The sequence below is a fragment of the Coregonus lavaretus genome (assembly GCF_964263955.1).
Source record: "Coregonus lavaretus genome assembly, chromosome: 9".
Lineage (NCBI taxonomy): Eukaryota > Metazoa > Chordata > Actinopteri > Salmoniformes > Salmonidae > Coregonus > Coregonus lavaretus.
In genome coordinates this window covers 6,968,923-6,986,846 of record NC_139996.1, presented here as the reverse complement: position 1 = coordinate 6,986,846, position 17,924 = coordinate 6,968,923, and the positions used below count along the sequence as shown (strand labels likewise).

Here is a 17,924-nt window from a genome sequence, read left to right as displayed (position 1 = left end):
TCCCATGTTTTTGCGCATGTCTAATCAACGTTTTCTAGGATGGTTTTGTCGGTGGAAACAAGATGGCGGCTCTGGCGAGAGCGTCAACATATTTACACGAATAGATGTCAAAATTAACCCTCATCGAGCGTTTTGTTCGCGACCTGCATGTATTTCATGCATCATGAAGAACAGGATGATGTTTTATAGTAGGGATTGACGAAGCAAGGACCGTTACTAAAGTCAGTGAGATGTGTGAGAGCTATGCCCGCTCGCTGCTGCGTGTGTCGGTGGCGCAGATCTGCCAAGCGCTGGGCTGGGATGCGGTGCAGCTCACCGCCTGCGACCTGCTTTCCGATGTTCTGCACAGATATATCCAGCAGTTGGCCAGGGGTTGTCATCGATATTCGGAGCTCTGTAAGTACTGTATTTCCGACATGTCTACTTGACGTGAGTGATCTGGCTAGGTATTGGATCACGTTGTTTATTCCCGGCTCGGTGACTAGCGCCCCCTCCAATCGAGGCCTAACGTTAGTGCTAATAGCTTGTCAGAGACATGTACAGTAAAGATAGCCTAGCTGCTAACCAACTATGTTAGTTAGCCACATGATGTAATCAATGACCAGACTTAGTTATGTTTGCGAGTATACATTTTCTAAGTATTGCATGTATGTATCTGTGTAGTTAGCTCAATTGTGTACATTTTGTATGTTTTGGCCATGTGTATTTGTGTTTCTCAGTTGAAACCGGTCATGCTGTGTCTGAAATGGTTAGCTCAGATGTCAACATAGGGGAGTGTTCAACATGGGAGAGAAGGAACCCAGTGTGGTATCTCATTTAGAAATGACTTTTAAGAAAATACTATCCTAGAAATGTAGTAGGTTTGTCAATAATTGTCACGTCTTTCCCTTGGGGATAAAATTACAGAAAATGAACTATTTGCTGAAGACATAATAGCTAATGGTTTAGCTAATCTTCATTTTGGCTCAATCAAACCATGATTAAGAAAGAGGATGATCCATATGACAAAGGATATACTGTATGTAAGTCCTTGCATGAAATTATCCTTGTTGTCCATTCAGTCTCACTCCTTGGGTTTGACCCTTAGTAAGATACATGTTAAAGAAGACCTTTCGGTGCGATGTCTCATGCATACTCCTGTTTATTCCTAGATGGGCGAACAGACCCAGTGCTGGACGACGTAGGCCAGGCATTCAGGCTGCTGGGGGTGAGTCTGTCTGAGCTGGAGGACTATGTCCACAACCTGGAGCCTGTAGGCTTCGCCCAGCAGACGCCCCTATTCCCCCTAAGCAAGAACAACGTGCTGCAGTTCCCTCAGCCTGGAGTGGGGCTCCGGGGGGACGCAGAGGAGAGGAAGGACTACGTTCCAGATTATATGCCACCCTTGGTCTCACTACAGGAAGGTAAGGGCTGTAGCATTATGTGTGTGTGTTTGTGTGGCACAACTTACCTCTATGAAGAACAGTTGTGCAGTGTATAGAGAATGTCATGAGATAGGGAGTGTGTGTATGCTTCTGTTTGTATTTGTGTGTTAATGGGGTTTTGATAGACAGATGGTTTTTATCTTCCTCCTTTAATTCAATGCCAATCAGACCCTGGAAGACTGAGTGATTGATTAACTCAGTGTTCTCTTTCACCTGTAGAAGAGGAGGAGGAGGAAGCCCTGGCTGACATGGGCACCTCTGCCGAGGCCATGCAGGTCCCGCTGGACGATACCGATGAGGATATGGATGATGACGAGGCAGTGAATGATGAGAACCACCCTGTGAAGAGACACCTGGACAGCCCCGACGCTGCCATGGGTATGATGCCCACCTCCAAGAGGCCTCGCATGCACCCTGGCTTCAGCCCCGACTGGAGCATGGAGCCCAGGGAGCCCCTCACCTCCCTCAACCCCCAACGTGTTCCTCCAGGCATGATGGCCTCTCACTCTCATGACAGCCTGGGTTCAATGTCTCTGTCCCCTGAGACACCTGGGCCTCCAACGTCATTCAGACCCCAGCCGGTGACCCCCGGGAGACACTCGGATCATAAGTCTCATGGCGGTCAAGGCCGCAAAGGGCCAAAAGGCTCATCCCCTGGCAGGCCACGGACTAAGTCCCCCAAGGGGGTCAATGCTGGTGGGGCTATGTCAGGCAGCCCCATCTGCTCGCCTAAATCTTCCAAGGAAAGGAAAAAGTCCCCTGGCCAGACCAAGAGCCCTAAAAGTCCCAAGAGCCCCAAGATGGGCTCTGGAGCCAAGTCTGGGTCTCACCCCCAGGGCAAGTCGGAGGCTCAGGCCCTTGGCCTACAGAGGCTGCCACTGTCAGCCCTCAGCGAGAGGATGGGGAAGGAGAACATCCACGTACAAAGCCTGGAGGACCACGAGCTGGCGGGTTTCATCTCAGGTAAACTCGTCGAACCTGGCACCGACAACGCCGATATCAACGACTCCATCGACGCTGTGATCGCCAGGGCGTGCGCCGAGCGGGAGCCCGACCCCTTCGCCTTCTCGTCGGGCTGCGAGTCGGAGAGCGATGGCTTCTCCTCTCCCCGGAGGCTCACTATCATGGAGCCAGGAGGAACGCCTAAGCTCTCACTGGATGCCAACAGCCTTGGTAAAGACACGTCCACGCCACTACAACTCAGCACAGGTGGCGGCCCCGGGAACTGGACCATGGACGACTCCATCAACGAGGTCATACGCAAGGTGAACCAGGGGGGTCCCTCGGCAGGACAACCCCAGGACGAATCGTACCTCACCTCAGCGTCCGCCTCGCCCCCGACCCCGGAACCCCTCCTCAAGATGTACCAGGAGAAGAACAAGCTCGTCTCCTCGGCTGACATCAAGAAGAAACTGAAGAAGGAGCTCAAGACAAAGATGAAGGATAAAGGAGAGAAACCAAAAGATAAAGAGAGGGATAAGAACAGGGGGAAGATGAAAGAGAAGAACAAGGATAAGAACAGGGGGAAGAGCAAAGATTCTTTCTCCAAAGAGGCCAAGATGCCATGGAAGGACATTGGAAACAAGGACGACCTCGGGGAACACTTCCAGGGTCAGAGGTCAGGGTTCGGCAGTCCGGAAGGATCCATGATCAAGATCAAGTCCCGAGATGGAGGGGATGGCAGCGGCAAGAAGGAGAAGGACAAACAGAAAGACAAGAAGAAGGACAAGGAGAAGAGCAAGAAGGACAAAGACAAGCGGGACAAAGGTAAGGACAGGCAGAAGATATCCTCCCTCACCCCATTCAGTTTGGGTGACATGCCTGTCCGGTTCAGCCCGTCCACGTGTCTCCGCATCCCCTCCATGTTGCCCCCTCTTCCCCCCATCCTCCAGGACAAGGATGTGAAGAGCAAGGAGAAGGACAAGAAGAAAGACAAGAAGAAGAAGAAGAAGAAAGATAAAGACAAGGAGAGGGAGAAGGAGAGAGATAAAGAGGAGAAGAAGCGAGAGAAGGAAAAAGAGAGGATCAGGCTAGAAAAGGTAACTTGTCTTTTCCCAGTATTGGTTTGTAGTGTAGCATTTTATAAAACATTAGTGAAGCATCTTACACACACACACAATAACACGTTTCTTCTTCTTCTTCTTCTTCTTCTTCTTCTTCTTCTTCTTCTTCTTCTTCTTCTTCTTCTTCTTCTTCTTCTTCTTCTTCTTCTTCTTCTTCTTCTTCTTCTTCTAGGTGAGGGTGGAGACTCCAGTGACTGTCCCGTCTCCTGTCATCCCCAGGCTGACCCTGAGGGTGGGGGCTGGACAGGACAAAATGTAAGTTTCTCAATTCAAATCAATACAACTTTATTAGTCCATTTACAGTGCATTTGGAAAGTATTAAGACCTCTTGACCTTTTCCACATTTTGTTACGTTACAGCCTTTTTCTAAAATGGATTAAAAAAAAATATATATATATATCCTCATCAATCTACACACAATACCCCATAATGACAAAGCGAAAAGTTTTTAAAATTTTAGCATATGTATAAAAACATAAATACCTTATTTATGTAAGTATTCAGGCCCTTTGCTGTTTGTATTTATTAGGGATCCCCATTAGCTGCTGCCAAGGCAGCAGCTACTCTTCCTGGGGTCCAAACATATTAAAGCACTTACATTACATATAAAACAGTATTCCAAACAGACAACTTAGTACATTCAGCTTGTCAACACCTCTTACAAAAACAAGCAGTGATGAAGTTAATCTCTCTTCCACTATGAGCCAGGAGAGACTGACATGCATGTCATTAATGTTGGCTCTCCGTGTACTTTTAAGGGGCAGCCGTGCTGCCCTGTTCTGAGCCAACTGCAATTTTCCCAAGTCCCTCTTTGTGGCACCTGACCACACTACTGAACAGTAGTCTAGGCCTGTAGGACCTGTTGATAGTGTTGTTAAGAAGGCAGAGCAGCGCTTAATTATAGACATACTTCTCCCCATCTTAGCTACTGTTGTATCAATATGCTTTGACCATGACAGTCTACAATCCAGGGTTACTCCAAGCAGTTTAGTCACCTCAACTTGCTCAATTTCCACATTATTCATTAGATGTAGTTGAGGTTTAGGGTTTAGTGAATGATTTGACCCAAATACAATGCTTTTAGTTTTGGAAATATTCAGGACTAACTTATTCCTTGCCACCCATTCCGAAACTAACTGCAACTCTTTAAGTTTTGCAGTTATTTCTGTTGCTATAGTAGCTGACGTGTATAGTGTTGAGTTATCCGCATACATAGACACACTGGCTTTACTCAAAGCCAGTGGCATGTCGTTAGTAAAGATGGAAAAAAGCAAGGGGCCTAGACAGCTGCCCTGGGGAATTCCTGATTCCACCTGGATTATGTTTGAGAGGCTTCCATTAAAGAACACCCTCTGTGTTCTGTTAAGACAAGTAACTCTTTATCCACATTATAGCAGGGGGTGTAAAGCCATATCACATACGTTTTTCCAGCAGTAGGCTATGATCGATATGAGACTCAAAATTGAGCTCAGGGTTATCCTGTTGCCATCGATCATCCTTGAGATGTTTCTACAACTTGATTGGAGTCCACCTGTGGTAAATTAATCTGATTGGACATGATTTGGAACGGCAGAAACCTGTCTATATAAGGTCCCACAATTGACAGTGCATGTCAAAGCAAAAAACAAGCCATGAGGTCGAAGGAATTGTCCATGGAGCTCCGAGACAGGATTGTGTCGAGGCACAGATCTGGGGAAGGGCACCAAAAAATGTCTGCAGCATTGAAGGTCCCCAAAAACACAGTGGCCTCCATCATTCTTAAATGGAAGAAGTCTGGAACCACCAATTATCTTCCTAGAGCTGTCCGCCCGGCCAAACTGAGCAATCAGGGGAGAAGGGCCTTGGTCACTCTGACAGAGCTCCAGAGTTCCTCTGTGGAGATGGGAGAACCTTCTAGAAGGACAACCATCTCTACAGCACTCCACCAATCAGGCATTTATGGTAGTGGCCAGACAGAAGCCACTCATCAGTAGAATGCACATGACAGCCTGCTTGGAGTTGCCACAAGGCACCCAAAGGACTCTCAGACCATGAGAAACAAGTGTCTCTGGTCTGATGAAACCAAGATTGAACTCTTTGGTCTGAATACCAAGCTTCACGTCTGGAGGAAACCTGGCACCATCCCTACGGTGAAGCATGTTGGTGGCAGCATCATGCTGTGGGAATGTTTTTCAGCGGCAGGGACTGGGAGACTAGTCAGGATCGAGGGAAAGATGAACGGAGCAAAGTACAGAGAGATCCTTGATGAAAACCTGCTCCAGAGTGCTTTGGACCTGAGACTGGGTCGAAGGTTCACTTTCCAACAGGACAACGACCCTAAGCACACAGCCAAGACAACACAGGAGTGGCTTCGGGACAAGTCTCTGAATGTCCTTGAGACACCTAGCCAGAGCCCGGACTTGAACCCGATCGAACATCTCTGGAGAGACCTGAAAATAGCTGTGCAGCTACGATCCCCATCCAACCTGACAGTGCTTTAGAGGATCTGCAGAGAAGAATGGGAGAAACTCCCCAAATACAGGTGTGCCAAGCTTGTAGCGTCATATCCAAGAAGACTCAAAGGCAGTAATCGCTACCAAAGGTGCTTCAACAAAGTACTGAGTAAATGGTCTGAATACTTATGTAAATGTGATCTTTCCGTATAAAAATAAAAATTTAAAAAATCCTGTTTTTGCTTTGTCATTATGGGGTATTGTGTGTAGATTGATGAGGGGAAAAATGATTTCATCCATTTTAGAATAAGGCAGTAACAAAACAAAATGTGGGAAAGGTCAAGGGGTCTGAATACTGTAAATGTCCCTTTTTGGGCGACCCGACCAAATTCCCATTGAAATGTGAGTTGTACATCTGTCATTTGCATTGAGCGAGTCTAAGAAGCGGTAGATATGTTCTATGTGCGCTATTTCTATACTTCCTGTTCTTAAGTTTCGTTTTTGCGTCTTTTACTTTCGATTTTGTACACAAGCTTCAAACAGCTGAAAATACAATATTTTTGGTTACTGAAAATATATTTCACAGCGGTTTAGATAGTACAATGATTCTCTACACTATACATTGCTTGAAATTATGTGAACTATTAGAATTTTAGCAACCAGGAAATGGCTGAGCAATTTCTACATATTGCACCTTTAACTTAATTTGGCTGCAGCATACAGCTGCATCAAACATGTACAGCACACACTGACACAGGAACACCTACATACATAGATGTACAAAACAAGTGCTGTGTCTGGTCCTATGTGGTTCAGGGCCTCTGTATTTTTTACTCGCATGAAGTCATTTCTCATTGGCTCTGATCTCTCTCTCTCTCTCTCGCTCTCTCTCTCTCTCTTTCCATCTCCAGAGTTATCAGCAAGGTGGTTCCGAATTCCGAGCCACCGCCCAAGATTCCAGCACCCAAGACCCCCACCACCAAATCTGTTCCCGGCAGTCGCCTTCAGCTGCCGCCACCTCCTCCAATCCTCCCCCCGATACCCTCGTTGGCACCTCCTGCATCCCATCTTCCCCCTGACAACCCTCCCCCTGCCATGCTGTCACCTGCATCAATGCTGTCCTCCGGCAAAACATTTGTACGCAGCGTGGTCACTGAAACTGTCAGTACATACGTGGTGAGTCCCACCCCACTTCATTACTCATCTATCTCTCTTGACTATTCTGTCTATTCCTGAGGGTCCCAGACCCCCTTTATCACTCATGCATATCTCATGTCTATCTACTCCTATCTGTTTGAAATATGTTTTATTGAAGAGCACAACTGCAGCATACATAGTCTTGAGAGTGTTCTCCATTGCTCCGGATAGTAACAGGTAATGGATATACACTGAGTATACCAAACATTAAGAACACCTCACTAATATTGAGTTGCACCCCCTTTTGCCCTCAGAACAGCCTCAATTCATCGGGGCATGGACTCTACAAGGTGTCGAAAGCATTCTACAGGGATGCTGGCCCAAGTTGACTCCAATGCTTCCCACAGTTGTGTCAAGTTGGCTGGATGTCCTTTGGGTGGTGGACCATTCTTGATACACATAGGAAACTGTTGAGCAGTGTTGCAGTTCTCGACACAAACCGGTGCGCCTGGCACCTACTACCATACCCCGTTCAAATGCACTTAAATCTTTTGTCTTGCTCATTCACCCTCTGAATGGCACACATACACAATCCATGTCTCAATTGTCTCAAGGCTTAAAAATCCTTCTTTAACCTGTCTCCTCCCCTTCATCTACACTGATTGAAGTGGATTTAACAAGTGACATCGATAAGGGATCATAACTTTCACCTGGTCAGTGTCATGGAAAGAGCAGATGTTCTTAATATTTTGTCCACTCAGTATACATAGGCATACATAATAAACATTTTTATTTTATGCGATGCATATTCTGTCTTGTTGCTAACACGTTGTTTCCCCTGTAGATCCGTGATGAGTGGGGAAGCCAGATATTCTACTCCTGAGTGTGTTGTTGCTAAGATGTTGTTTCCCCTGTAGATCCGTGATGAGTGGGGAAACCAGATCTGGATCTGTCCTGGCTGTAACAAACGTGACGACGGTAGTCCCATGATCGGCTGTGATGACTGCGATGACTGGTACCACTGGTAAGAGAGAGGTTTGGATTAATTAATCCATCCATCCATTAATTCATTCATTTGTTTATTCATTCATTCATTTACTCTGGTTCAGTCCAGCTGATATGACTAGTTATTGCTGTAGAACCATAGTGAGGAACATTGACTAGTAGTCAATGTTCCTCACTATGGTTCTACAGCAATAACTAGTCAATGTTCCTCACTATGGTTCTACAGCAATAACTAGCCAATGTTCCTCACTATGGTTCTACAGCAATAACTAGTCAATGTTCCTCACTATGGTTCTACAGCAATAACTAGTCAATGTTCCTCACTATGGTTCTACAGTAATAACTAATCAATGTTCCTCACTATGGTTCTACAGCAGTAACTAGTCAATGTTCCTCACTATGGTTCTACAGCAATAACTAGTCAATGTTCCTCACTATGGTTCTACAGCAGTAACTAGTCAATGTTCCTCACTATGGTTCTACAGCAATAACTAGTCAATGTTCCTCACTATAGTTCTACAGCAATAACTAGTCAATGTTCCTCACTATGGTTCTACAGCAGTAACTAGCCAATGTTCCTCACTATGGTTCTACAGCAGTAACTAGTCAATGTTCCTCACTATGGTTCTACAGCAATAACTAGTCAATGTTCCTCACTATGGTTCTACAGTAATAACTAGTCAATGTTCCTCACTATGGTTCTACAGCAATAACTAGTCAATGTTCCTCACTATAGTTCTACAGTAACTAGTCAATGTTCCTCACTATGGTTCTACAGTAATAACTAGTCAATGTTCATCACTATGGTTCTACAGTAATAACTAGTCAATGTTCCTCACTATGGTTCTACAGCAGTAACTAGTCAATGTTCCTCACTATGGTTCTACAGCTACGCTACAGTAACTAGTCAATGTTCCTCACTATGGTTCTACAGCTACGCTACAGTAACTAGTCAATGTTCCTCACTATGTTTCTACAGTAACTAGTCAATGTTCCTCACTATGGTTCTACAGTAATAACTAGTCAATGTTCCTCACTATGGTTCTACAGTAATAACTAGTCAATGTTCCTCACTATGGTTCTACAGCAGTAACTAGCCACTGTTCCTACGCTGGGGAAAGCTGATCCTCTCTAACTATCCCTTTTTGATCCCTTCTTTTTATCACTCACTGATTCCGTCTTTCTCCCCCCAGGCCTTGTGTCGGGATGGTCTCAGCCCCTCCCGAGGACCAGCAGTGGTTCTGTGTGAAGTGTGCCGGCAAGAAGAAGGACAAAAAACACAAGAAGAGGAAACACAAAGTGCATTGAGAGAGACTTTGCAAAACAAAGCTCACTTTGGACTTGGTACTTTTCATTCGCTGGACTGTCTGCTTCTTCAAACCATCCTTTTAGAACACTCCTGGCACTGCTGTAAACAAACAAAGAAAGAAGTAAATCAACATGACAGATGGGACATTCACACCTCCTGATGATTTTAGTGACTGACATGATCAGCCAATGATATGATAGCGCCGTGTGTGACTCTGTAGAAGAAAAAAGAAAAGAAAAGAAAAACAGACTCTTTAACCAGCACATATCCAACCTCCGTTCTCCTGTGGGCTCCATGGTTACTATGCTTCCTTCCCCTCCCTTCTGTAAAGTGTTTCGGGGGGGGGGGGGGGGGGCTTTTAAGGCTGCGTCCTGGTTCTCTACCCTTCTGCCGGTGTGCACTAGCACCCTCCACGTCATGGATTTAAAATGCTTGGATTGGTGTAAGCAATGGCTGAAAGGAGTTTCAACCATTTGTTAAATCCATGATGGGGAAAGGTGCTCCAGGAGATTGTTCAATCCACGAAAGGGACTGTGCAAGTGCCCACTTCGGGAGAAGGGTAGATAATTGGGACGCAGCCTCTGTTGATGTGGGAGCCCAGCGTTCAGGAAGGAATGTTCAGGTGCTCCGATGTCATCACGGAGATCATGCTTTTCAATCATCATGGCTACAAATGGATAACTGTTGAGTTCAATGTTGTCAAAGAGAGCAGGGTATAGAGAAAAGTCTACATTCATCCATTGCCACATTATTCTTGTTGTTTCATTAGTATTGTCATAGCCTGGTCCCAGATATGTGTGTGCTGTCTTGCCAATTCCTATGGCTATTGGCTTGAGTTGGAGACAGCACAAACAGATCTGGGAACCAGGCTAGTATTGTCACATAGGTCAATAATATCAAACTGAATGACCGATTCAGATTCTGCCTGTTTAAAATCCCCCCTCCCGGTTTTCTGCTGCAGTATCATTAAATATGTAATGTACACTCCCCTACATATTTATTTGGAAAGTGAAGCTAAAATGTGTAATTTGGCTTTATACTATATTTTGGATTTGAGATCAAATGTTTTACGCTACCGTTCAAAAGTTTGGGGTCACATAGAAATGTCCCTGTTTTCGAAAGAAAAGCATTTTTTTTGTCCATTAAAATAACATAAAATTAATCAGAAATAGATTGTAGACATTGTTAATGTTGTAAATGGCTATTGTAGCTGGAAACGCCTGATTTTTAATGGAATATCTACATAGGCATACAGAGGCCCATTATCAGCAACCATCAGTCCTGTGTTCCAATGGCACGTTGTGTTTGCTAATCCAAGTTTATCATTTTAAAAGGCTAATTGATCATTAGAAAACCCTTTTGCAATTATGTTAGCACAGCTGAAAACTGTTGTGCTGATTAAAGAAGCAATAAAACTGGCCTTGAGACTAGTTGAGTATCTGGAGCGTCAGCAATTGTGGGTTCAATTACAGGCTCAAAATGGCCAGAAACAAATAACTTTCTTCTGAAACTCGTCAGTCTATTCTTGTTCTGAGAAATTATGGCTATTCCATGCGAGAAATTGCCAAGAAACTGAAGATCCTGTACAACGCTGTGTACTACTCCCTTCACAGGACAGCGCAAACTGTCTCTAACCAGAATAGAAAGAGGAGTGGGAGGCCCCAGTGCACAACTGAGCAAGAGGACAAATACATTAGGTTGAGTGTCTAGTTTGAGAAACAGGCGCCTCACAGGTCCTCAACTGGCAGCATTAAATCGTACCCGCAAAACACCAGTCTCAATGTCAACAGTGAAGAGGCGACTCCGGGATGCTGACCTTCTAGGCAGAGTTGCAAAGAAAAAGCCATATCTCAGACTGGCCAATAAAAAGAAAAGATTAAGATGGGCAGTCTGAGAGATGGCTTTTTCTTTGCAACTCTGCCTAGAAGGTCAGCATCCCGGAGTCGCCTCTTCACTGTTGACATTGAGACTGGTGTTTTGCGGGTACTATTTAATGAAGCTGCCAGTTGAGGACCTGTGAGGTGTCTGTTTCTCAAACTAGACACTCTAATGTATTTGTCCTCTTGCTCAGTTGTGCACTGGGGCCTCCCACTCCTCTTTCTATTCTGGTTAGAGACAGTTTGCGCTGTTCTGTGAAGGGAGTAGTACACAGCGTTGTACGAGATCTTCAGTTTCTTTGCAATTTCTCGCATGGAATAGCCATAATTTCTCAGAACAAGAATAGACTGACGAGTTTCAGAAGAAAGAGTTTCAGAAGAAAGTTATTTGTTTCTGGCCATTTTGAGCCTGTAATCGAACCCACAATTGCTGATGCTCCAGATACTCAACTAGTCTCAAGAAGGCCAGTTTTATTGCTTCTTTAATCAGCAAAACAGTTTTCAGCTGTGATAACATAATTGCAAAAGGGTTTTCTATTGAGCAGTTAGCCTTTTAAAATGATAAACTTGGATTAGCAAACACAACGTGCCATTGGAACACAGGACTGATGGTTGCTGATAATGGGCCTCTGTACGCCTATGTAGATATTCCATCAAAAATCAGCCGTTTCCAGCTACAATAGCCATTTACAACATTAACAATGTCTACACTGTATTTCTGCTCAATTTTATGTTATTTTAATGGACAAAAAAATAATTTTCTTTCGAAAACAGGGACATTTCTAAGTGACCCCAAACTTTTGAACGGTAGTGTATATGAGGTGACAGTGAAGAATGTCCCATTTTATTTGAGGGTATTTTCATACATATCTGTTTTACTGTATAGAAATTAATGCACTTTATGTATCTAGTCCGCCCATTTGAAGGTGTCGTAAGTATTTTGAAAAAATTCACTTATAGTGTATTACATTTATTAAAAAGGTTAGTATTTGGTCCCATATTTCTAGCACACAATGACTACATCAAGCTTGTGACTCTACAAACTTCTTGGATGCATTTGCAGTTTGTTTTGGTTGTTTCCGATTATGTTGTGTCAAATAGAAATCAATGGTAAATAATGTATTGTGTCAATTTAGAATCACCTTTATTGTAAATAACAATATTCTACATTAATGTGGATGCTACCATGATTACGGATAATCATCACTGAATTGTCAATAATGATGAGTGAGGAAGTTATAGATTCACAAAGATCATGCCCCTAAAACATGCTAACCTCTAACCATTGACAAAAACAGGGGAGGTTAGCATTTTATGAGGTGGTATAATATTTATGCCTCTTAACTTTCTCACTCATCATTATTCACGATTCATTCAGGACTATCTGTAATCATGGTAGTATCCACATTAATGTATACGTGTTCAGAAACATTCTATTCTTATTTACAATAAAAGTGACTCCAAAATGACACCACATTATTTACCATTCATTTCTATTGGGCACAACATAATCCAAATCAAACAAAACAAACTGTAAATGCATCCAACAAGTTTGTAGAGTCAGTCTTTTGACTAAATGTAATACACTATAAATTAATTTGTCCAAATACTGTACTTGTTATGACAACTTCAAATGGGGGGACTAAATGCATAAAGTGCTTATATTTCTTAATGGTAAAACAGATATATGAAAATACCCCCAAATATAAGGTGACATTCTGTACTGTCGCCTCATAGAAAACATTTGATCTCAAATCCAAAATGCTGGAGTATAGAGCCAAATTAAAAGTTTTAGCTTCACTGTCCAAATAAATACATGGGGGATTGTATATAAAGGTGACTGCCTTTGTATGTAAATACCAACTTCCAACCAAGCCACATGCATTTTGTTCTTAGGACTCGTATTCTGATTTGTTAAATCCATTTCCAGATTATTGGTTTTTAACTTGAATGATTTTCTGTAATTTATGTATATTTTTTTAAATGAAAGTTTGTATTATAATTTTTTCTTCATATAGATTGTCTCCCGATCAGAGTTATACTGTGGCTGTGCTCGTTGTAAAGGTATCTAATTTTGCTGATATTTCAACTATTAAAGCCTAACAGTCTGTTAATCTCATTGCCATCCAAAAAATGGAAAGTGTAGTTGGTCATCTTCATCTGTACACATCTATCCTTGTAATGATTCAGGTTGATATCATTTACCTCTTCTATCTTCCTTCGTTCATTTTTTACTTTGATTGTTCTGTGTGCAATTCTCACCCTTTTTCCCTAAGATAATTTTTATTTAGTTTGTTTTGTTTTGATGCATTTAATTCATGAAAATACAGTGGAAATATTTTAACAAAACAGTGAAGTTGAATTTGTTAAATTACTCTGAAATGTTTGGATGAAGAAGCAGTGTGTCATTTTTGCTGTCATTGGATTTGTATTGTCTGAGGAGTATGGAGTCATAAAAAAGCCAAAAAGAAGTGTTCAAGTAATGCCAACTCCTTATGTAGGTCCACAGTCCCCTTCCATAAGGAGTTGGCAAAGAGATGAAACAGACTGCTGTGTATAATATAAGTATAGCCTAGTGTATAATATTCAAGAAACACCTCATGTAGAATGCTCAAGGTAATTTTTTTGTCTTTTATTTTTTTTAGTCATTTAGCAGACGCTCTTATCCAAAGCGACTTACGGGAGCAATTAGGGATAAGTGCCTTGCTCAAGGGCACATCGACAGATTTTTCACCTAGTAGGCTCGGGGATTAGAACCAGCGACCTTTCGGTTACTGGCACAACGCTCTTAACCACTAAGCTACCTGCCGCCCCAAGTGGAGCCTACTAGAATGTTCAAGTAGTACTATCTAGCGCAGAACGTTTAAGTAGAGCCTACTGTAAACTATCCGGTAACACTTTACTTAAAGCCGACCAGGTAAATAATAAAAACACAACAGGTAAAACGCTTTATTACTTGTTATAGACATGTATGAACCTTCATAAAGTATTTTTATAAGACTTAAAAAGCCTAGGGTAGGTATAATGTTTAAGAAGTAATATCTTCCTGGTGTGGTAATACATAGTATTTAGTTTTTTGCCAATTTAAAGGTTTGTCAGGTACTGTGCAGCACAGGTACATGTTCCATTACACAGCAATTCTGAAAATGTTGCATTTCTCCATATGACCACATGGTGTCATTCTTAATGCAGGAACTGGCAGGCTTCTTCACATGCCAAGACATTGAGAGAGGAGCTCTTATCCAATGTTTTGGATTCTGGGGCGTGAAGAAGTGGAATTCATTTTGTGCACAGCATTCAAAAAAAAAAATAATGTGCTCCCAAATAATGAATGTAGAAACGGGAAAGAACGTCTCTGGTGAATAGTTTGGCCCATGTGGACCACTTCACTTTCTGCCTTTGAACTGTAATCATGAAAGTCCAGTTGCTTTTGTAGCGTCTGTCTCTTCTTCTCCCATGACTCAACAAACCACCGGTACCACGGGATTATAATAGACTAGTAAATTGATTTCTGATCGGACCATAATGAGGCCTACCTCATGTTGTTACTCTTCTGCCTGTAGTTAAAAATGGCATGTGCTGTTAGCAATGTTTGATTGAAAAGAGCAATGAAAAAAACCTGGGTTTTTGTTTTGCAGTCTTTAATAGGATTCATGTTAATGTTACATTTCGCTCTCCAGATATCTAATCCTTTTATATACAGTATATAATAGGAATAGCAACACCATGCAAGCAGCGAAATCATCACCATAGTAACAGGCAGTATTTTAAATATCATGTCTCTCCATTAGTTAGGCAATTGGTTTGTAACTTGCATCTTGATGACATTTAAAACCAGAATCTGTAATCTGTACTCCCAATGGGTATATAATATATAATTAATTGAAATAGCCATTGAACAACTAACTATTGCAGATTGCACCTTTAAGGAGACACCTACACTATTCCTTTCTTCTGTCTGTCTCTCTGCCTGTCTGTCTGTCTCTGCCTGTCTGTCTCTCTGTCTGCCTTCCTGTCTGTCTCTCTCTCTGTCTGCCTTCCGTTCTGTCTCTACCTATGTCTGTCTCTCTGACTGTCTGTCTGTCTCGCGGTCTGTCTCAGTCTGCCTCCCTGTCTGTCTCTCTGCCTGTCTGTCTGTCTGTCTGTCTGTCTGTCTGCCTGTCTGTCTGCCTGTCTGTCTGTCTCTGCCTGCCTGTCTGTCTCTCTGCCTTTCTGTCTGTTTGTCTCTCTCTCTGCCTTCCTGTCTGTCTCTCTGCCAGTTTGTCTGCCTGCCTGTCTGTCACAACCCGGTACAGCTCACGCTGGGCGTTTCATTTAGGTCTATTTTAGACTGCTTGAGTCAGATGATGTGGGCTCCAAATCTTGTTGAAATCTTCACAGTAAATTGAAATGTTTGGCCAGGCAGAAAGCAGAACTGATGCATTATACTGTCATGCTTGGGCTGTGTTGTGTTGTATGGGTGGTGGGTGGGTGGGTGGATAGTGTCGGTGAGTGCTCTAAAAATGTAATTCTGCATATAGCGAGTGTTGTGAGATAAAGAGTGAAAGTGTGTGTGCCACAGCTGGTCCTCGAACAGGAAAGAGACAGTCTTCTGATGTGAAGAAATCATAGAGGAAGCGAAACAGGAAAAAGAGAAGTAAAAAAGTGTTCTCTTGCAAGATAAGGTCATTAACCAACTGGTTTGTACAGATAAATAAAAGTGTTTTCATGGCGGCTCTCTGCCAGCTTTATCAGGTTATACAACATGCATTCATTGAACAATACATAGATCATTGAACGTGTAACAATTTCTTCAAATGCCTTTCTTTCTAGAAAGTGTGGTAGGCTCATACATGCTTATAAAAACCCATGAAGCATTATATGTGCAGGGTTTAAGTCAAGTCACTGTTACCGAAAGTGTAAACAGAGGGAGCGAGAGAGAGAGAGTAGCGTAAACATTTTGTAAACAAATTTGGCATTTGAAATTGAACTGGACTTGTACAAGCTCTTCCCTGCTAATGTAAGAATAATGTCAAATGTCGAGCAAATCCTTTTTTACAAGCAAACCGTATCCTCTCCTGTGTGATATGTGAGACCTTAGACCTACAGGGAGATGGAGGCGTCAGGAGAAACGAGGTTATCGGAATGCTTGACCTCCTCTCGTGATGACAATGACTGTTCAGTCCTGTCGATAATCTTAGCCAAATGCCTCTTATGGTGTTGGGTAGTTAAGATGTCTCCCTCTTTCTCCCCCCCGTGCTGTTGGGTGTCAAGTCTCATACGGTCACAGCTCGTTGCCGGGTCTTGTTGCCGGGTCATCTGTTCCATCATAAATTGTTCCTCTGAGGGTGTTTAAATGACCCAATGAAAGCGTAATTCAAAGCCGGTTTATTTATCAAAAAACTACCAATACCCAGAACCAATACCTATGGATGGAGCTTTCATTTCCACAAAGCAATGGAAAACAAGACACAGACCGACAGCAGTTTCAGAATGTGTTTTCAGAAACAGATCCATCTGAAAGTGCACCCACTAGTAGAAAGGTAAAGCTGCTGGTAGTTATTTTACTTTACCTGCAGTGCTAGTGAACACATGAAATCACCAGACAGACTGACCCTGTCACTTTAGGGTATGATGAGCATGTGAGTGAGTAAGAAAGACTGAGAGAGAGAGATTCATGATAAAATATACAGACCACAAATTCCAATTGGCTACACTTAAACTCTTTAACATCATCCTTAGCTCTGGCATCTTCCCCAATATTTGAACCAAGGACTGATCAGCCCAATCCACAAAAGTGGAGACAAATTTGACCCCAATAACTACCGTGGGATATGCGTCAACAGCAACCTTGGGAAAATCCTCTGCATTATCATCAACAGCAGACTAGCTCATTTGCTCAGTGAAAACAATGTCCTGAGCAAATGTCAAATTGGCTTTTTACCAAATGATCGTACGACAGACCACGTATTCACCCTGCACACCCTAATTGACAAATAAACAAACCAAAACTAAGGCAAAATCTTCTCATGCTTCGTTGATTTCAAAATAGCTTTTGACTCAATTTGGCATGAGGGTCTGCTATACAAATTGATGGAAAGTAGTGTTGGGGGAAAAACATGCGACATTATAAAATCCATGTACACAAACAACAAGTGTGCGGTTAAAATGGGCAAAAAACACACACATTTCTTTCCACAGGGCCGTGGGGTGAGACAGGAATGCAGCTTAAGCCCCACCCTCTTGACGAGGGCACTAGAACAGTCTGCAGCACCTGGCCTCACCCTACTAGAATCTGAAGTCAAATGTCTACTGTTTGCTGATGATCTGGTGCTTCTGTCACCAACCAAGGAGGGCCTACAGCAGCACCTAGATCTTCTGTACAGATTCTGTCAGACCTGGGCCCTGACAGTAAATCTCAGTAAGACAGAAATAATGGTGTTCCAAAAAAGGTTTCAGTTGCCAGGACCACAAATACAAATTCCATCTAGACACCGTTGCCCTAGAGCACACAAAGAACTATACATACCTCTGTCTAAACATCAGCGCCACAGGTAACTTCCACAAAGCTGTGAACAATCTGAGAGTCTATGCCATCAAAAGAAACATAAAATTCGACATACCAATTAGGATCTGGCAAAAAACACTTGAATCAGTTATAGAACCCATTGCCCTTTATGGTTGTGAGGTCTGGGGTC

General features: G+C 42.9%; 1 protein-coding gene across 4 annotated transcripts; it reads left to right on the top strand.

Moving 5' to 3' along the window:
* The first annotated feature begins 41 nt into the window (after positions 1 to 41).
* Positions 42 to 10,790, top strand: LOC311135104 (transcription initiation factor TFIID subunit 3-like). 4 transcript variants are annotated; one of them, XM_084168979.1, is made up of 7 exons: positions 42 to 396; positions 1,152 to 1,403; positions 1,644 to 3,463; positions 3,660 to 3,742; positions 6,831 to 7,080; positions 7,974 to 8,080; positions 9,255 to 10,790. In XM_084168979.1, the coding sequence occupies exons 1-7, from the start codon at positions 231 to 233 to the stop codon at positions 9,367 to 9,369; spliced, it is 2,793 nt and encodes a 930-aa protein (XP_084025105.1). In that variant the 5' UTR covers positions 42 to 230; the 3' UTR covers positions 9,370 to 10,790. The 4 variants fall into 4 exon arrangements, with proteins under 4 accessions (XP_084025105.1, XP_084025104.1, XP_084025107.1 ...); XM_084168978.1 differs by having other exon boundaries at positions 6,831 to 7,095; XM_084168981.1 differs by lacking the exon at positions 9,255 to 10,790 and having other exon boundaries at positions 7,901 to 8,052.
* Positions 10,791 to 17,924: the final 7,134 nt, after the last annotated feature.

What these genes read in the sequence shown, in the direction of transcription:
- LOC311135104 (XM_084168978.1), top strand. Translation starts at nt 231, where the DNA reads ATGTGTGAGAGCTATGCCCGCTCGCTGCTGCGTGTGTCGGTGGCGCAG. An exon ending in AGAGGATCAGGCTAGAAAAG is followed by an intron (nt 3,464 to 3,659) that starts GTAACTTGTCTT and finishes TTCTTCTTCTAG; the next exon opens with GTGAGGGTGGAGACTCCAGT. An exon ending in GGGGCTGGACAGGACAAAAT is followed by an intron (nt 3,743 to 6,830) that starts GTAAGTTTCTCA and finishes TTCCATCTCCAG; the next exon opens with AGTTATCAGCAAGGTGGTTC.